The sequence below is a fragment of the Pleurodeles waltl genome, chromosome 7 (assembly GCF_031143425.1).
Source record: "Pleurodeles waltl isolate 20211129_DDA chromosome 7, aPleWal1.hap1.20221129, whole genome shotgun sequence".
Lineage (NCBI taxonomy): Eukaryota > Metazoa > Chordata > Amphibia > Caudata > Salamandridae > Pleurodeles > Pleurodeles waltl.
Genome location: NC_090446.1, coordinates 43,625,978 through 43,647,525, shown reverse-complemented (window position 1 = coordinate 43,647,525; position 21,548 = coordinate 43,625,978). Strand labels below are relative to the sequence as shown.

Below are 21,548 nucleotides of genomic sequence, written 5' to 3'. Positions count from 1 at the left end.
TAGGATCATGTTCCATTGGATAAGCTGTAGGACCCTTCCTTCCAATTTTGTTACAATGACTTTTTTGGGTGGTTCATAGAGCAAATAATCCAGATGAAGATGCTGAGGGGAGATGAAAAGCTGATCTGTATGAAAGTCAAGAGATGACAGATTCTCTGTTGGAGATGGGAGGGGATCTTAGTATGTCACACTTCTTCCAAGTGTCATGAACTTAATAGTACTTTACTCCTATGAGTGGTTGGCTGTACACATAACCAGGTTGTCCTGTGACTGTATATGTGCCCAGGATTGTGATCTTGCTTGGTTACTAGCAAAGGTCTTTCCACAATATTATTGTACAATGTGTCTTTGACATGTAATTCAAAATAATAAAATGTATTTAAAAAAAAAAAAATGTATCAACCTTGAAACCAAGTGTAGCAAGAGCAGTGGCAAGTATAGCAAAGGCACATTATTCTGCTTCATTGCTGTTCATGACATAGTGAATTTCTTACCACAGTCAGATTGGTCATATAAATGAAAAGTTTACTGTGAAATATTGGTGGAAGCTATTTTGAAAGCTCCACAAAATGTCAAATGTGGTGGTTTCCTCTAGTTCATTTTTTTATCCAAGATCATGAAGCATGCTGAAACTCACAGGCACTCAGTAGGTAAAGTGAAACCTTGTCTCCCAAAATGCTTGAGTGACATTTAGGGGTGGGCGGAACCTGCAGAATTTCCCTCAATGGAATTCCACAGAGTTATATAAAAATGCTGCAAGATTCTTCAGAGTTCCGCAAGAAGGACAAATTTGGCGCATTGCTCTACTCACTCTGATTTATACTACCAGAGGGTGCTGCTTCTTTCCATTACTCGAGAAGATGTTCTACTATTGTGGCAGTTTTCACAATGTGAACGATCATGACTAGCCTCAATTGCTTGTGTTGAGAAAATCTCACTAAGTGGTGTTCTAGCACCCGAAAATCGTGCTAGGGAATACAAATTCTTGATTGCCAGTTTAACACTGGCGAGTTGCCTGCAGGAAAAAATCCACCATCTGTTGGTTGGTAGAGTCTTGCCGGAACTCTGCATTCCTAGCATAGTATGGAGGTTGCAAAACTCCACAAACTCCACCAGAGGAGCAGACTTTTAACCCCCCTTTAGTGATGTTGCCTCAAACATAGGAATAACGGAAAGTCATAATCATGACATGGGGGAAGTTGTCAGATTCCACATATCTTGTAGACATTCACCACCGACAATGACAAACACTATCAATCTTATTTAGGGCAGACTTGAGTCCAATCCATGGAACAGAATCCTTTTACATCAATACATCAACCATTAGAAAGGTGTTTTCTTGTCCAACAATTGCAAAAATTATGCAAATTATTATGGTCACAAATAATTTTACAGGTACAATAAAGTTTTCAAAGAAAAGAATCCTTAAAACATGTGTACAAGAAAAATAAGCTACACTCCTGATCAGAATGGGAGCAAGCTGTTTTTTATTACTTCTTATGTGTACACAGTCCAAGAGGACCAAATGTAGCTACCTACATTATTTGCTCTAATGACTATTTATATAGGCATGACTGGAGCAATCCTTATTTATCTAGTAACCTATTAAGAAATCAAAAAATAAATAGAACAAAAGAGCATTTGCTCTCTTTCTATTCCCGGACAAATTTGAATGTTGGTGTTGTAGTACCGTTTACTAAAGGTAACCACTATGTAACATCAGAAACACAAGATATTTGAACATGCAAAAGAATATACAATTATAAATTAATCAGTGGTTTGGACTGCACAAAGTAAGGGGCTGATTCACTGATTTAAAGGAGTAGGTTTTGTCAAATTACCCCCTCTGAGTGTATAGAGTTTGCCTTGCCTATTATGATATCTGATCTGTTTTCTAGTGAAATGTATCAGTATAGTTTCCTAGCGAGTATGAAGAACTACATACAGTCATATGCTCAAAAAAATATTTTGCAGCATATGCTACCCTTATATCAATCCATCCCTTCCAAATAGTGATCTATAGGAGCCTTGACAAACTCCATCAGATGAAACATGTGTTGACTTCTTTCTGTACTGCATTTTTTATGTACCTGGAGCTACTAAACTATGAAGGTCGACTGACTTTCATGCTAAATTAATGTATAAATGTAGAGTCTCTTGTGTTCTCTAATATCTTGTATTTCTAAATGTTAAGGTTGTGTTACAGAAAAGACCCAATCCTTTAGCATTAACAAACAGTGTTGATATTAGGTTCTTGAGAGCCAGATCCATGCCAGATATTAGGGATTTATGTAAACATTTACATTCTTGAAATATAAATTAATCTTGGGTGCACGATCTTCAATTGGGCAGCCGTAGTCTACACAAATGGTCCTTAGAACCTCCTTTGGAGGGAACCAAATAAACGAAATGAAACAAAGATCCTTCAAAAGAAACCAAGATAGATCATCATGACTTTCAAGAAAAATCATTCCCTACCTATCTCACAACTATCTCACATTAAACTTGTATCAGCAAACCATTTCAATATCATTAGTTTTTATATTTAAAATCATCATTAGCATCATATGAACAGCTATATTTTCACTGCTCCCATTTCTATTCTGGGAAAAAAATAATACTGTGTGTTCTTCATCTGCTGCTCGCTATTTGGCAGCTAAATACTTCAGCTTTGTTTCCTAGATAGTCCTTCAGGGAGACAAAACAGAGATAAACTAAACACTTGTGTGTTCTTTATGGTGGCTTGTTTTCACCCATCAGTGGTCCAGCTCATAAATTACATTGTGTATAGAGCTTTGTTCAGTAGGCTCATAATCACAAGGCAGAAGGAAACAACTGATCGCATAAAGGACAGTTTGAACTCATTATTATCACACAGGAGAACACCACATGCTAATGACAATCTTTGGATGGTCAGCCATAGCACAACCATGCCATAACCATTTACCGTGATATCAACATCAAAGGCATCACATGTTCTGAACTTGCGGCTGAATTTCATTGTTGTACTTGTTCCATTTTCAGACAATGAAAGAAGATTGTAGTTCTGCGTGGCATCTTGTACTGGAATAGCTTCTCCAACTCCATGGTAGTCCTAAAAACAAGCACAATTTGTAGTTATCTTGCAGCACATTGATATTAGCCTGACCTCAAACTCTGGTAGCCGGCCAAAGAACAGACAGACTTCAGTTAACAAAAATGTATAAAGGATTTACAAGTAACAAAACAGTTAAAATGTCAACGAACAACACAGTAAAGTTACCACTTTAATTTATAAAAAATACAAATAAAAATAATAAGCAAATGTCATCAAAACAATAAAAATCGAATAATGGGAACCAGAAGTATAAATTATTTTAACAATATAAACAGAAAGAGCTCCATGAAAAACTGAAGCACCAATGACAGGCAATGGTCACAGTAGTCAACTAACTGCATCACACATTTATGCAACAGATGGTAATTAATCATCTCTGTGTGTGACACACCCTAACTTTGTCTCAGAGTTTCAATGGGAAACTATTCATGTTGTTTCACACTTCATTTATCTAGCAGATTTAAACCAGTTTCCATTATTTGAAGTATACCATGTTACCATCACGTTTTAGATGAGGATTTAATCTCAGAGATCAAATTTACATTTGATCACATTGGGATTACATTATTGCAATTTAAAAATGTAATTTACAATTGGGAAGAGATAAGACCGCCAAGTCTGATATCTCTGTGGAGGAAGTTGGCTCTCTGTGTGGTGTAGTAAAAAGGAAAACACCATCCAGAGAGTCCAGTGGATCCTCAATTGGTTTGCAGAGGTAAAAATAGATAGGACTAATGCTCTATTTTGTGGTATTTGGGTCATGCAGTTAGGCTTATCAGAGGGTAGTGCTAAGCATTTGTTGTACTCACAGAGGCAATAAATGAGAAACACACTCAAAGAATAAATCCAAGACCAATTTAGAAACATGACACCTCTTTTTATATATTCTTTAAACCCAAGAACTTCGTTATAAGGTAAGTACGTTTTTAAGTATAACTACTTTTTACTTGCAAAATTTGACAGAGCTATTTCTTCAATGTTAGTCTACGGAAGGAAACCACATTCAGGAAACAAGCACTGTACAAAAACTCACTGGACCAATCTTGTAGACTTTAGATGAGTACTGGGCAAGGGTCAGGACGACACCAACAGGTCACTCCGGGCAGCAGGGAAGGCAAGGCGCAGAGGTGTAGTACAACTTCAGGTGCCCAATATATTTCAATACAGATTGGTCTCTGTAGATTTAGGCTGCAGGCTCTTGCTGGGGGGCCAGTCGGGGCAACCAACAGGTAAGTTGCAAACGTGGGGTGCTCGGGGACATAGGTGTACGTTTGGTGCTCTTCACCAGGGCCCAGGAGCAACGGATGCAGAGGTGTCCTTTGGCATCAGGTTTCCTTGCCCAGGAGCACTTGCAGGTTGGGGGTCCTGTGGTCTGAGGTCCCAGGCATCATTCTGGAGTCCAGGAGGGGTGAAACCACAGTCAAGCTTAGGAGAGCTGGAAGATGTTGTTGACACCAGGGGTTCACTTCAATTTGGGCCAGCGGTGGCGGTTGCAGTGATTGTTTTAGGTGTTGAGTTTCTCTCACCTCAGTGTCTGCAGGAGGGGGGACCTGTGTATAGAGGCTGCAGTCAAATTCAGGGAGTCCAGGAGGGGTGAAACCATGATGGACTCGGACTCTGGACAGCTGAGGAACTTTGCAAGCACAGGAGGTCTACTCCCACTTGGGTCCCTGACAGCAGGTACAGTGGTAACTTCAGGTGTTGGGTTTTTGTTGTTCCAGAGGCTGCAGAGTCCTTTGCTTGGAACTGGTTGGAGAGCAGGTTCACTGCTCACGGGAGACTTGAGTATTTTTCTAAAGCAGTCAGTCCACCCAGGTTTCTGGAGGTTCAGCTGCAGGACAAAGGGGGTCATTCTGACCCTGGCGGCCGGTGACCGCCAGGGTCACCGACCACGGGAGCACCGCCAACAGGCTGGCGGTGCTCCCTCGAGCATTCTGACCGCGGCGGTTTCCGCTGAGGTCAGAAACGGAAAGTTGGCGGTCTCCCGCCGACTTACCGCTGCTCGGGAGAATCCTCCATGGCGCCGGAGCGCGCTCCGCCGCCATGGGGATTCTGACACCCCCTACCGCCATCCTGTTCCTGGCGGGTCTCCCGCCAGGAACAGGATGGTGGTAGGGGGTGCCGCGGGGCCCCTGGGGGCCCCTGCAGTGCCCATGCCAATGGCATGGGCACTGCAGGGGCCCCCGTAAGAGGGCCCCACAAAGTATTTCAGTGTCTGCAAAGCAGACACTGAAATACACGACGGGTGCAACTGCACCCGTCGCACCCCTGCAACTCCGCCGGCTCAATTCTGAGCCGGCATCCTCGTTGCAGGGGCATTTCCGCTGGGCCGGCGGGCGCTCTTTTGGAGAGCGCCCGCCGGCCCAGCGGAAATGTGTGAATGGCCGCAGCGGTCTTTTGACCGCGGTGCGGTCATTTGTCGGCGGGACCTTGGCGGACGGCCTCCGCCGTCCGCCAAGGTCTGAATGACCCCCAAAGTGTTTTCTGGTGCAGAGTACGTCAAGGAGTGCAGACAGGCTGGCGGGGTTGGTACCAGATCATCTGCTTTTTCCTTCTCTTCTTAGGTCATCAGGTTCTGAGTTGTGGGGTTCAGGGTTATCACCTAAATGCTCAATTTAGGGGTGTTACAGGGAATGCCAGGGTGACTGCACCCTTTCTATGACCACCTCCGTTGGAAAGTGGGCATAACCCTGATCCTAGTGGCCTAATTTCTTCCAAACCAAGATGGAGGAATTAAAAAAATTGTGTCTGCTTCAGCTTGTCCATGTTAGGGCTGGGACTGGCATGAAGTGGGCAGATCCCCTTATCTGCCTAATTTTTCTACCTGTCTTGCTGCCAAAAGTGGGGTCAGGACAGGGGGTTGGTCATCTCTGTCATTTAAAGAGAACTGGGTCACATTAGGAAGGTGGTTAGGCCTTTGAAGCTTCCCGACCTGGAATGGACATCCAGCTTGGAGGAAGTGTCAATACCCCCGCCCAGTGCAGGTTCTTGTCTGTAGACACTGGGAGAACTGGCTCTTACCTTAGGGGTCAGAAACATGGCTTAGGTGGTTGAACTGGTTAGGACCAGTCACTTAACACACTAGCAGTTGGTAGGTTTTCAGGAGGCATCTCTAAGGTGCTCACTGGGTGCAAGTATTGGCAAATCAAACACTGGCATTACTGTGGGTTCAATACAAGATGTTTGATACCAAACCACTCTATCTTCTGTAAAGACATCATGTAGCTGGGGAACTTGTAGTGACCAGTGTCCAACACATGTTTTTAAATGGCTTCCCTGGTCACTTACTATGTCTAAGAATCAACAAATACATAGCAGGGGCATATCTGCTCATGCAGATATGCCCTCACTTGTAATATAATGCATTCTGCCTAAGGGCTGTAAGGCCTGCTAGAGGAGAGACTTACAAATATTACATGCAGAGTTCGGGGACATGGAATACAGACTGTGTGCCCTGTTGTGTTTTCAGTTTTGTCTGTACCAAGACACGCAGCCTGCAATGGCAGCCTTCCATGTGCTTGTTGAGGGGTCCTTTAGGGTGGTACAATTTGTGCTGCAGCTCTCAGGGACCCTCTTTAGTACCCCAGGCCCTATGTACCAGGGGTGCCATTTACTAGGGAATTACAGCGGGTGATAAAGGTTTTGCCAATTGGGGGAACAACTGTGCAGTTTTACGGGAAAGGAGATCTGGCACTGGGGCCCTGGTTAGCAGGAACCCAGTGCACTTTCAGTCAAAATTATATCAGATACCAGGCACAAAGTGAAGGCTACCCATACCAAAAAGGGTGCTTTCCTACACTCTGGAAACACAATTTAAAATCACACCTTATGGTGAAGTCAGATCTTAAATTGCAATTCTGAAATGCCACTTTTAGAAAGTTACCACTTTCTTTCGTCAGCCATTTGGTGCCTGCTGTTTGTCTGCAGTGGGTGACAGCTGGCATTGTGTATTTCCTCTAAGCCACACACAATGGGAGTTTAGATGCAACTTGGTCGGCCATCCTGGGAGGATGAGATGGAGGAGCTCATCCCCGCCACACTCACACCTGAATAGTCTATGTCCTGTCCCCACACAAAGGGCTGCAAACCCCCATGTAGAGAGCCTGGGGCAAGGGTAGGAAAGACAGGACCTCTGTGCACTTCAAAGGCCTGTCTATGAAGTCTCCCTACTCCAAAGGCCCAACCAGATAAAGGTACCTGACCTCAGACACCACCACTTCAGTACACTTCTGGACATGTCACTACTCTGCTAGGAAGAAAAACCGCTGTGTGGTTAAAGGACTGCCACTCTGCTTGACTCCTGACTTGCTGTGATGCCCTGCTGCCTGTTTCTCTCTCTTGCCAGGGTGTGAAGGATTGGACCTTCAGCACCTGAAGCCAGAGGGACTCTAAGTGCTAACTGTCTGGCCTCCTGATCTGAAGTCTCAAGGACATAAAACACTTCCAACCGTCCTGGTCCTGCACCTGGACTCTGGCATCTGCGAGTCTGCACTGCCAAATGGTGCCACCCCAGTACTAAACCCTTGAAAATGTTTGCTCCAGTGGAACTGATGCATTCTCTGCTGTAGGAGCGGAATTGCTGCATCCCTTTTGTTGCAAGGAAGTAAACCGGAATTTACCTCTGGAACCACCTCCGCTGTGCTATTTCAGGCGCAAGGTCCTTCCATCCCCATTGATGACAGCCTCGACAACCATGCTGACACTCTGCATCTCCGCCACTGAGTTCATCAAAATGGACTCATTGCCTTAGCTGCACAATGCATTCTCGACACGATCTTTGCATTGCAAGCCCTGGCGCCTGGATCCTTGACTTCAACACAGTATGAACTCACACCCTAACCCTCCACCACATCTTGGAAATGACGCATCATCGGTGCTGTGTGCAGAAATAGATGAATCACTTCTACTGCTTGGTTTGGAACTGACACAATGCTCACCAACCAGGTTTTAAGGAACTCTGGTTTAGCGGTCCCAACAAGGTCCCTGTAGCCAGATGTTCCATTGTGGTCAGCCGGAACTTTTGACTTTGTCCCGGTCCAGTGCCACCAGATATCCTCGGTTGGCACTTTTTGCTTCTAAGAACTACTTCACACTGTCATTGAAAAAAACTCATAACAGTAGTTCTACTTTTGGATGTTTGTCATTTTGGCCTTCTTTTATTTAAAGATCTATTTTTTTTACCTGGTGAGGTATCTTTGTGTGGGATGTTTATCCTATTTTACTGTTTGAAGTGTTGCACAATTACTTTACACACAGCCTTTAAGATTATGCATGACTGCTCTGTGCCAAGCTACCAGAGGATGAACAAAGGTAAATTTAATGGTTGCCGGACACTTACCTTAACTAGGGTTGTGGTAGCTGTTTCAGTAAGGCTTACACCCCAGTCAACGAACAGCCCAATTTCTAATAGGGACGCAAAACCTGGAATGATATTTACCAAGCCATGCAAGGCCACCTTACATTGCCATGTGTGATTTGGTAAATGCGGAGTAACACAAGTCACTGCCTTGTGTTACTCTGCCCCCGGGAGTCATTTCAGGGTGTAGTGTGGGTGTTCCCATGCATCCACCCATGTATTTTGGCACATTCCCAGATTTAATATTAGTTGTAGGCTTGAGAATGCGTCAAAGTGCTGTGCCTCCCTCTGTGAGGAGTAATGAGGAGACAGTACACATAGAAAGAGAAAAACAAACCTCTCAGGATTGTTTTTGTGCAGGAAGGTGTCTTTCATGCACAGAAATATCCTGCCTGCAGGAGCCTAGCTTGGTCAATATAATTGGGAGATGTGAGTTTCAGATTTTTCCAGCAATCTTGTGGGCATGTAATATAAAAATATATTGTACAGTTGCAGGGCACATGAGAGGGGCTTAAGGGGCAGTGGAAAGGGCAATGGATGCAGATTGCTAGACACTAAGGTGTCCTCCACCCGCCAATCTCTTCCCACCCTCATACCGCCTGTGCGGACTGAACCCCGCCAGCCCTAATAGGACTTTACCGCAGGGCCGGGGGTGGAAAAATTGTGCACAGGACCTTAACATTGAAGCAGGCTCCTGACGGAGCCTGCCCCAATGTGGGGGTGCAGCGGGTGCAGCAACACCCATCGTGCATTCCACTGCCTGTAATTGTGGCAGTGGAATGCAAGATGGGGCTGTTCATTGGGGCCAAGTATATGGGCAGTGCAGGGCCCGAGTCCCCCATTCCAACAGCCTTTCCATGGCGATGTGAACCACCATGGAAAAGCTAGCAGATGGAGACTAATCCCCAGGACGGTGCTGCAAGCAGCGCTGTCTTGGAGGATAAGAAACCACCGGGACAAACCTGCAGCCTGGAAGTGTAGGTGGTCTGACACAGTCATAATGTGGCAGTCCCAACACCAGCTTGTTGGTGGTCGGGCTGCCACCACGAGTGTGGTGGGACTGCTACTGCAAGTCTGGTGGTCATGCGACCGTCAGACTTGTAATGACCACCTAACTGAGTAGTAGGTGAGAGAAACAATATTTTTCAAACTGACTAGCATTTTTGAAGGCTTAAAATAGAGAAAGAGAGAGAGTGTATGTGTTTTTGTATGTGTGTATTTGTGATGAAATCTGACAGACTGCTCCCCAGACCACACTGAAAGCAACTCTACCCAACTATTTACTAGAAAATAAATTTAGTAGGAGGGTGTAACACTCCAAACACCCCTCTGAAAACGACACCTGTGGGTGCCTGCATTGGCGCTACTCAGCACATTGTGCGCCAGTGTAGGCAGAGAACAGGAATGTTCCCTTACACGCAGCGCATTGCAGCAAGGTGGCTTGCCTGAAAATTTACTAAAAGGCTAATTCATTTTTTTCGTTTTTTTATGTCCAGAAAAATTACAAAAATCTGGACCAGCGCAAGGAAAAGGTCATTCTGTGCTCTTCTCCTAGGGAACGTTTTATTCAAAGTTGGGAAGGCTTGTACGTTTGTATAATTGAATTGAGATTTATATGTTTAAAGACACTTGGGCCCTCATTATGACCCTGGCGGTAAATCCTGCTTGCCGCCATGCTGACGGCTGCCAACTTACTGCAGCGGCAACGAATATCCGATCACCATATTATGACACACACATACCAATCTGACAGAATTCAGCCACAGACACAAATCCACCATCCCAAAGGTCAGTGATAAAGTGGCAGTATCAAAACCCACACCGTTACAACAACAGAACAACGCCACCACATTATGACCCACAAATCACCACGGCGAACATTCAACAGGGGTAAACCGTGGGCGGTACATACCGCCGCGCTCACAATGGAAACCCACAGACAAAACAACACCACATTGGACAATTCAAACAACACACACCGGACACTCATACACACACCACACCCACACACGCATACCACTATAAAACACACACCCACATTACCCACAAACCTTTACGATTACAAATCATTGGCACAAGACTGACACCAAGACCATTGGCACAACTACATACACACACCACATACACCCATACATCCCTCACACACTCCACTTCACACACCCTAACACATTACCTAACACACCCTTACCAACACACATCACATAACACACATGGCACCACAAAGGCACCCCCATTTAACCGAGGAGGAGTTAAGGGTCATGGTGAAGGGAATGGTCAAGGTAGAGCCACATCTCTTTGGAGCACAGGTGCTGCAAATATCAATAGCCAGGAAGATGGAGTTATGGCGGAGAATCGTGGACAGTGTCAACGTCGTGGAATACCACACCAGAACAAGGGACAGCATCAGGAAGAGGTGGAACAACCTACAGGGGAAGGTACGTTCCAGAGCAGCAAGACACCAGCCCGCTGTACAGAGGACTGGCGGTAGACCCCCAGCTCCTTCCCCACAACTCACAGCATGGGAGGAGCAAGTCTTGGCAATACTGCATCCTGAGGGCCTAGCCGGAGTTGGAGGAGGACTGGACTCAGGTAAGTCAACTCTCTACTATTATCACCCCCCAACTTGCATGCCATCACTTACCCTCACCCTCACTCCCATCAGTCCACCACATCCCACACACTCCACCATCACATCTCACTAATCCCAATGCTAAGCCCTGCATGCTGTACCAATGCATGGACACCTCTCACAGCCCTGCATGGACACTCATCACTAAAGCATGCACAGCATAGAGAACTAACAATCTCACCATACACCAACAGACACAAGTAAAAGCTGGCAGGGCAACACCAACCATAGAGGGGAAGCCAGGGATGTGCATATATCATACACATTAACTATAACACATCATTTACATCCCCACAGGTACCCCAGCCAATGTCACTGGAGAGGAGGTGCCAGCATTTCCAGTCCCCCAACTGAAGAGGCCCACAGTGATGACAGTAACACTGGTCTTCAGGATCTGGACGATTTATCTGGCCCATCAGGGACCACTGAAGCCAGTTACCCAAGCCCAGTCACAGACCACCACAGAGCCTCCCCCATCAGGAAACAACATCACAGCACCCATCCAGCGTCCCCAAACCTCTGCCCCCAGGACAGGTCAATCCTCAGTGTGCCCACCTGTACAGGGACCGCAGTGGGCACACGGTTCAGGGGACAGAGGCACAGGCCAACAGGGAAACTGGGAGGACTGCTGTGCGCCAGGGGGAGGACAGGACCAGGAAACCGACTATCCAGGAGGCGCTCTTAGAGATCCTGGGAGCCTATCAACACTCCCAGGACACAATGGGCCATAGCCTAGACAACGTGCAGGAGAACAGGTGCCTGCAGGAGGGACAGTATCAGGAGATCAGGGAGGACTTGCAGGCCATCAACAACATCCTGATCCCCATAGCAGGGGTGCTGGCAGACATGGCCAACATTATGAGGGAGGCAGTGTCACACCAGCTGGCCCCTGCCACTAGTCAGTCATCTGAACAGCCTTCCACTGCCGCTAGTGGACAGGAGGCCCCGCCACAGGACTCACAGGCCACCAGCACCCCTTCCCCTGCAGAAGGTGAACTACACTGCAAATGTTCTCTTCCATCCAGACAGAAGCCAGAAACACTTGCCAAGAACCCCACCAGGAAATGAGACTCTCCTGATTGTCCCCCTTGTGTCCCACTCAGTCACCCTCTCCAGCTTGAACTGCCATTGCTCCCCTCCCCATGTCCCCTTGGACAATGCACCTGTGCTACGAACAGACTGAAACAATACCCTGGACTTTCCTCCATCATCACCCCATCCCATTGTACTTCCTCCTTTATATATTAGCACTACAATAAACTCCCTTGAATAAAAATCGATTTTGAGTATGCCATGTATTTCAAATATGTATTGATTGAAACAGGTACAACGATTGCAAATGAACTGCACATAGAATGAGCATAGAATCAATGAACCGTAGCTCGCTGTTGTGATCACACCAGGAGTATTTGTCAAATGACCAACATCTGCAAAATGAATAGCCAGAGGTAACAGTAAGTGGGCATAGGAGTGGGAAATACCAGCATGCCAATGCCACACAGAATACAACCAAAGTCATTGAAATGTGAAGTTGCACTACCTCGTCTGTGTGTCATTGGAGGTACTGAAGGATTGCAGATGGTCTGTTGTCAACATCCTCATCCTCTGCCTTCTCATCCTCACTGTCCACAGTGTCCACTGCTGCCACAGGGGCATCTCAAGTCTCCTCCTCCTGCAGAAAAGGGACATTGCGTCTGAGGGCCAGGTTGTGCAACATGCAGCATGCCACCACTATCTCGCAGACCTTCTTGAGTGAGTAGCACAGGGACCCACCTATTAAATGGAGGCACTTGAACCAGGCCTTCAGGAGACCAAAGGTCCGTTCAATTATCCTTCTGGTTCACCCATGTGCCTCATTATCACATTCTGCCCTTGTCCCGGCATTCCTCACAGGGGTCAGCAGCCATGATAAATTTGGGTAACCAGAGTCACCTGCAAATATTGAGGGACAACATTTAGCCACACACTATCCTATATGGCCAACACCATAGGCATACAACAACATATACTGGATGGGAACCAGGGCTCACATATTAGCCACACCTTGTGCCTCTGTAGTTGGGCCATCACATTTGGGATGCTGCTATTCCTTAGGACAGAGGCATCATGCACCGACCCAGGATACTTAGCATTGACTTCGGAGATATACTGGTCGCCAAGCTAACCATCTGCACATTCATAGAGTGGAAACTCTTATGATTCCTGAACACTTGTTCACTCTGACAGGGGGAGGGGGGCAAATGCAATATGTGTTCCGTCATTTGCCCCAATTATATTGGAGATATGTCCCATTGCATAAAACCCTGCCTTCACAGTGGCTAAATCCTCAACCTGGGGGAATGCAATGTAGCTCCACATGTGTTTTATCAGGGCAGAGAACACTCTTGTCAGCACTATTGAGAACATTGGCTGTGACATTCTTGGTTCCAAGCCCACTGTCACTTGGAAAGAACCAGTTGCCAGGAAATGGAGAACTGATAGCACTTGCACAAGAGGAGGGATCCCAGTAGGATGACGGATAGCAGATATCAGGTCAGGCTCCAATTGGGAACACAGCTCTGTGATTGTGGCCCTGTCCAGTCTATAGGTGAGGACAATGTGCCTATCCTCCAGTGTATCTAAGTCCACCAGGTGTCTGTACATGGCGGTATGTCTCCATCTCCTATTCATCCGCAGCAGTAGGTATCTAAGGGACAAAAGAGTGAGGAGGCTGTCAGAAACTGAACAATGGAGCCACAACAGTAGTCCGCAATCTGTAAACATTTTATGGGACAGTGTGATTTGTCAAGTATATGCCTATTTATCCTGTGACGCAGCATTACTCCATAGGCCTGTTCACCCCCCCCTGAAATGGCGTCCACCTGTCCTGTGTGGAGGGACAGGTAGAAGTGAGGTAATGCCCCTGACGTGAGCCTTTGCGGGAGGCAGTCGGGAACCGCTGTGTAATTCCTCATTGGTTAATATTGGGTCCTATGGGGCACAGTGGCCAATGGTGATCTACGGCGGTGGTGACGGTATGCACCGCCGTGGACGTGACCGCCATTTTCTATCAGATTCCTCACTTGTTTCCTGACGTTCCATAGGAGAAGACAAACACTGCATGTGCTGCTGTGACCTGTGTCTTGAACCTACTATGGCCTGTGTGACAGGGGAAAGGGCCCCAGCCTTCACTTCAGAGGAATTAGACAGACTGGTGGATGGGGTCCTACCCCAGTACGTACTGCTGTATGGGCCTCCAGACCAACAGATGAGTACACTAAGGACACGATGCATGTGGCATGAATGTACCGAAATGTGTAGGAAGGCATCGTGTAAGGGGGAGGGATGTCCTCTTGGCTGGGTACACGTTGAGTGCTGGGCTATGTGTGTGCCAATAGTGATGGAAAGGGGTATGGTGGGTCATTTGTGTTACAGGCTGGACTGTTTGTCTAACGGTGTTCTCCTGTCTGTATTGCCTCTGCAGGTCAGTGTCCATCAAAAGAAGGGTATGTGGCATGCCATCGCCAAGGAGGTGCGGACCGTGGGGCTCTATGGCAGGCGGATCACCCACTGTCACAAACGGTGGGAGGACCTGAGATGCTGGGCACGGAAGACCGGGGAACGAGGAAGGGGTGCCCGTCGAACCCTGACCCCTCTGATGGCCCACATACTTGGTGGTGGCCTATCCAGAGCTGGATGGGCGCTTGAGGCCATCACAGCAGCCACAAGGGGGTAAGAACAGTGGCCATCATTGAAGGAAACAACTGGAGGGGTGGTATCCGGGTGGTGGGTATGTGTCAGTGGGTGCCCCTAGGCCAGGCCAGACATAGCAGCGTAGGTCCTCTGGTGGCTAAGGGTCTGAAGGGGAAATACTGCCTACCTAGCTTGTTAGCATCCACTACTGGTCAGGGCTGCCTGGGTCCCAGGTGTGCTACAGTTGGAAGTGTCTGCTCCTCCTCATGCCTTGGTGGATAGCAATACCACTGGTAGTGGCGTGCATAGTACGTAGGCCTGTTCCCTGTGTGTGAGGGTGGTGTGTATTTCAACGGTGGTGTTGGTGCAGTCATTGACCCAGTGTATCCTTTGTCTCTCTCTCCCCTTTCTTGTTTTGTCATCCTGTCCTTATGTGCATTAGCATCATCTGGCGGAGGAGCAGAGGAACATGCGACGGAGGGAGCTGCATCCCACAGGATCCAGGAGGCAGAGTCCCCTGATGCTGAGGGCACTAGTGTGACGGAGGACGAGGGGAGCACCACGGTGAAGACTGAAGGGGATAATACAGACTCTGATACGTCCTCCGATGGGAGCTCCCTGGTGGCAGCGAACACCTCTGTGACCGCCACAGGTACAGCCATCACCCCAATACCAGCACCACCCTCCCAGAAGCCCCTAAGCGATTTTCCCGTGCCCGCTCACCCAGGAGGGTGGGCATCTCCTTCGACCCAGGCTCCTCAGGCCCTGCCCCAGTGAGCCCTGCTGCACTGAGTGAGTAAGCTATTGACCTCCTAAGATCCATCTCTGTAGGGTAATTAACCATTGTGAATGCCACCCAGGGGCTGGCAGCCCAGATGAAGCAATCAAATGCATTCCTGGAGGGCATTCACAGTGGATTGGCGGTCCAACAAAGATCGATCCAGGCTCTGGCCTCCTCTCTGATGGGAGCCATTGTCCCTGTTTCAACCGTCTCCCCTCCAACTTCCACTTCCCAGTCCCATTTGCCTCAAACCCAACCCATCCCAAGGACACAGCCAGACGAGCATGCACACAGGACAACACCCAAGAGTGTCACAGGCAAACACAAGCACCACACTTCATCCCACAGGCACTCACACAAACAACATCCAGTTGCAGACACAACAACATCCATTTTTTCCACTGTCTCCCCCTCCTCCTCCATCTCCCACCCAGTTATATCCACACTCACACCTGAATGCTCTACATCATCATCCACTACCTGTATCATCAGCACACCAAGCAGAACACACATCTCACTGGCAAACACCTCCACAATAGCCATGCACATGTCCTCTGTGTCCTCTCCCACCATGTCTGTCCCCCACAAAGTACACAAACACAAGCACTCAGACATCCAACAGACATCCACCTCACAACAACAGCATACAACCCATGCACCTGCACCCAAATCCAGCAAACAAACACCTCAAACAACCACTCCCTCATCCTCCACTCCCATCACTTCTCCTTCTTCCTGCCCAAATGTCCTTAAAATGTTTTTCCTTTCCCAGATTGACCTCTTCCCTATGCCCCCCGTCCTGCACGTATGGCCAGGGTATCAAGGACCCAGCCAAGCACATCAGCCAAACAGTCCACCGGACCAGTTTCAGCAGCACCTACTCGTAGTGGAAAGGATTCTAGGCCACAAATACTGAAGGGGAAGGAGCCTGCACCAGCCAGCAAGAAGAGGAAGGATCCTGCACCAGCCAGCAAGAAGTGGAAGGAGGCTGCACCAGCAGCTGTCACAGAGCTCCCACCACCAGCCGTGGTTGTGCAGCCATCAGTGGGTGCAGGAGCCTCCCACAACCACAGTGCAGTCCTCGAAGGGTGCAGGGGCTGAGCAGTAGCCTCCCACAACCACCACCACACTGCAGCCATCAGAAGGTGCAGGGGCTGAGCAGGAGCCTTCCACAACCACCACAACAGTGCAGCCATCGGAGTGTGCAGGGGCTGAGCAGGAGCCTCCCACAACCACCACCACAGTGCAGCTGTCACCGCCGGCAGACGCCATATGATCCAGCCTCCATGGGGTGCTGTGCGGCCTGCCAACACCAGAACCAGTGGGAAAGTCACCCACTTGAGAGACTGTGGCCTTGCACTCCCCAGGACAAAGCAATGGGCATGTTGCCCCCTCCAGAACCAGTGGGCAAGTCACCCACTCCAGAGACTGTGGCCTTGCACTCCCCAGGACAATGCAATGGACATGTTGCCCCCTCCAGAACCATTGGGCAAGTCACCCACTCCAGCGACTGTGGCCCATCACTCCCCAGGACCAAGCACAGGGAATGATGCCCCCTCCAGAACCAGTGGGCAAGTCACCCACTTGGGAGACTGTGTCCTTGCACTCCCCAGGACAAAGCAATGGGCATGTTGCCCCCTCCAGAACCAGTGGGCAAGTCACCCACTCCAGAGACTGTGGCCCATCACTCCTCAGGACCAAGCACAGGGCATGTTGCCCCCTCCAGAACCAGTGGGCAAGTCACCCACTTGAGAGACTATGGCCTTACACTCCCCAGGTCAATGCAATGGGCATGTTGCCCCCCTCCAGAACAAGTGGGCAAGTCACCCACTTGAGAGACTGTGGCCTTGCACTCCCCAGGACAAATTAATGGGCATGTTACCCCCTCCAGAACCAGTGTGCAAGTCACCCACTCCAGAGACTGTGGCACATAACTCCCCACAACCAATCACAGGGCTTGTTGCCCCCTCCAAAACCAGTGGGCAAGTCACCCACTTGAGAGAAAGTGGCCTTGCACTACCAAGGACAAAGCAATGGGCATGTTGCCCCCTCCAGAACCAGTGGTCTTGTTTCCGCACCCGGCTGAGGTGCCCCACCTCCCCCTGAGGTGCCTGCCTATTTGCCAACTGATGCCCCTGCAGTGTTCTCTCCGTATTGGTGCAGGGATCGAGTGGGGCCTTGGACTTTGACCTGTGGCCATGTGGCCCCTGTGAACTGTGGACTGGGCAGTGTTCCTTTTTTGTACATTTGTACATATCCGTTGCATTGCCACATTGACTTATTATTTTTGATGTTGATCTTATTACAATCACTTTAGTCAATTCCTTTTGTCCTTGCATTATTCAGCCAATTTTCGTGGATAAATTGTATTCTTGTGCAGCTGGTTGTATGTATAGTGTGTGTGTGTGGGGTGTGTGTTGAGCGTGTGTGTCACTCTCATTTTCCTCCCTCCCTCGCTTGTGTGTGTGCTGGGCGGCTGTACTCAACGTCGTCGTCTTCACCGGCGTTGGTGTTCGTGGAGATCATCGGAAAGACTTGCAGTTCTGGTTCCATGGCGGGTGGTTCTTCCCTGTGTCTCCAATGGTGAATCCTTTCACTTCTGAGCTCTGTTTCCACCAGGCTCTCGATGGCGATGGTACTGCCCTGGAAAAGGTGGCAGTTTGCCATGTCATAATATGGTGGGCAGAACTTTGTCTTCTGCCTGGCTGTAGATGGCTACCGCCGTGGTGACCGTTGTTTCCGCCCTGGTGATCGTTGTGGTACATTGTCTGTCTTTCAGAGATATACCGCCATGGTCATACTTTGGGGGTACTTACCGTCAGCCTGTTGGCAGTATCACCTCCACTTTATCACCAACCGCCAGGGTCATAATGAGGGCCTATGTAATTAGGAGGGAGAGAAGTCCATTTTCTTTGTAATGCCTGACAAAAAATTACTGAGTGGCATCCACAAAAAATGACGAATGACGAAAAGTTGCATTGAGTCCACTTTATATTGGAGTGTCTTTACTTCACATAATTTAAGATAAATGCTATCTTAATTGTAAACAAAATTATATGCACATTTGATCAGTTTAATATCGTTAACTTTTTAAATAATCTCTAATTTAATTAATTACTTTTTACTAGCCCTCATCTCAATAAACGGTTGTGGGTGCATATTTATATGTATAAGTACACAAACTTAATTTATTAATTTATATTATATTATTTTTATAAAAAATTAATATTTTAAATTATTTTATTTGTGACATTGTTTTCACACTTATTTCACAAGAGTTATTAATTATAATTATATTATTATTAATTATTATTCATTATAATTGCACACCCAATGTGATGTGATGTAGCTTTTTTTGAAATTACAAATTTCACTGTAGTGGTTGGGTGTAAATCCGCGCACCAAAATAAAATTACCATGTGGTAACACCACACCAGTACTGTGAAATTATGAGTTAAACCCAAAGGAATGGAGAATTACAATGTGAGACCAGATTTAACGATCATAACATCACATGGAATCCCCAATTCCATGTGTTTAGTGCATGCATTTACCACCAGCTTTGTGGAGGTGGTAAGTGTATGCTGTAACCTCTCTGTGGGGTAGGGATAGAGGGAGCGGGTGTAGGGAGCAGAGGAGGGAAGGGAGGCTAGGATCTGCTAGTTGACCGCATTGCATGCCTCCTTCAACAAACAAAGGGAAAGAAGGCTGGCTGCTACTGTGGCCAAATCCTCATGCAATTTTTCTAGTAGCATTACTGATGTTTCAATCAGATCCAGTGTTCCACTACCCTTGCAAACTTGATGCAGAACCACTAACCCACTCAGAATTAGGCAGAGCAGGATTCCATGTGGTAATGTAACTCCACATGACTCGTGTCTATGTGAGAGACCCTTTCTGCCAACATGGTGGTTCGCCCAACCGATTTAAATGTGGGCGGACCTTCAGTTTGGCCCCAACGGACAGTACTCAGCCATGGCCAAATATCTCTGTCAGACCTGGGGAGTAAGGACCGTCAGAGAAAAGGCTATATCTCCTCCTGCCCAATTTAGATTACAGACAGGAAGTAATTGTTTACTGTTTCTTACAAGCCTAATTGAAAGGAACAGTAAAACTGTTATAATGCTTCCCCTGCCAAAAAACAAAAATCCCATGACGAGGGGAGCAGCATGTTTGTTCTTTATCAATGGAGCCCCACAGCACTGGGTATGATGCTTTGACAGGAATCGCTTTTACAGTGGTTCCTGCGAGCGCTTTTATAAATTACAGTCGGTCCCTAAGCCGTCCCCCTACATCTGAATCAAGCCTAACCTTTTATCCATCAAAAAAGCAGACCATCCCAGTTTTATCACATTTTCCTCATATTTAATAAAAAGTAGAACAAACCTATTTTGCTTCAGATATAGTCTCATCGTCCATCTGAATAGTAGAAAATCAATTTAATCCTCTCCTTTAAAAGTGTGGCTTGATGCACACGTCACTTGCTCCTTCTCGAAAAACCTTGAACATATTATTAAATAGCATGGCTGCAGAAGGAAATACCTCCTTCTGTTTTCTCAACTACATGAATGTTGATCATGGGTCACATCTACCACTTCTGGTTTTGATCACCAGGGCCCTTTTCATGAGCCATGCTGCTACAAGCACTCTCCCAGAGCAGAGGTGCTGTTTACAAAGTCTGTCTTCGGAAAAGGTGTCTGATTTTCTTGAGAGGATGATGCACTGCATTGTGATATTAAGATTTTGTGCCACCAATTCACTCTTTAAATACACGTGTCCTTGCACTTACCTTAAAATAAGTTTGAGTTGACGAAGGTGAGACTCCGCCAATCACAATGTCTGCCCCTGCCATACCCCCGCTGGGGCTCAGTCCGAACCCGACCCATCCGGTGGTCCGCGCCTGGAGCTCAAACGTGATCTCTTCAGCGGTCTTGTTGAAATCCCACAGCAAGAGAACTGCACCTTCCGTGTCCAGCACCTTAGAGAATCTCAGGTTGGCCAGTTGACTCACTGGAAAGGCCAGTAAAAAGAGAAATGATACTGCTTGGTGATACATGTTCTGTGAAGTTGGACCTACGAAAGTTCGTTGCGAAGAAACCCGAGCACATTAACCCCCTCTTTATTCTGAGGTCCTCAGCAGACCAGCCTGTTATTTAACACCTACTTGTGGAATGCAGTTCTCAGGTCCAGCCTCCTCTTTTATGTAAGGGGTATGAGGTAGAAAACTGTGCAAAACTTTAGCTCAACGCAAACACGTGACCCAGGACATCAATCTGACTTTAGGGCAGGATTTTGTCACAGTTCTTTTCAGAAAAAAGGCCTCTGCAGCTCATGAACGAAGCTCGTTGCATTTCCTGTTCAACAGGTGTCTGGTGTCCGTTGTCACCTTCAGCACTCAAAAACTGAAATTATTTCTCAAATACCCGTAACTGTTTTTTTGTTCATGTGTCACCTCTACCACTACTTTTTTCACCTCCAGGGCCTTTTAGGCACTTTTTACCTCCGTTACGAAAACAGCGCTTTTATATGCATTCCCCTAAACCGGAGGTGCTGTTTGCCAAGGACTGTCTCCCGTTAAATCCACAGCATTCTTATATTAGATTTTGTGCCACTAATTCACACTTTAAATACGCAGGTGTCCTTGCACTTACCACAAAATGGGTAGTTTGTGTTGACACCAGTCACAATGTCTGCTTCCGCCGTACCCCCACTGGGGCTCAGTCCGAATCTAGTGATCTCAGCACACAAAACTGGTATTTTTCACCTAATGCAGGTCTCAAGTTGAACACACTGTCTTCTGTAAGGTAAGTGAAAGACACAAAAATGCAACTCCTTAGTGCAATGAAAAAACACTGACTGTCAACAATGACATCAGCCTGACTTGAATGCAAATGCTGTTTTCAAAGATATTCTTGGCCTTTGTAGCTTTTAAAGAATTTCCCTTGAATTTTCGGTCTCATAGATCAGCTTGAATTACAGAAAGCATTTCCTGTCTAACAGGTTGCCTTGAACT

At 47.2% G+C, this 21,548-nt stretch overlaps 1 protein-coding gene across 1 annotated transcript in view; it reads right to left on the bottom strand.

Moving 5' to 3' along the window:
- LOC138247158 (putative DBH-like monooxygenase protein 2) overlaps nt 1–20,974 on the bottom strand; it is a 167,578-nt gene extending 146,604 nt beyond the window's left edge. The window contains exons 1-2 of the mRNA XM_069201898.1: nt 20,325–20,974; nt 2,948–3,094 (exon numbers count right to left, since the gene is read on the bottom strand). Of these exons, the coding sequence (XP_069057999.1) occupies nt 2,948–3,094; nt 20,325–20,591 (414 nt within the window). The 5' untranslated portion in view covers nt 20,592–20,974. The remainder of the gene's footprint in view (nt 1–2,947; nt 3,095–20,324) is intronic.
- Between the last annotated feature and the right edge of the window lie 574 nt (nt 20,975–21,548).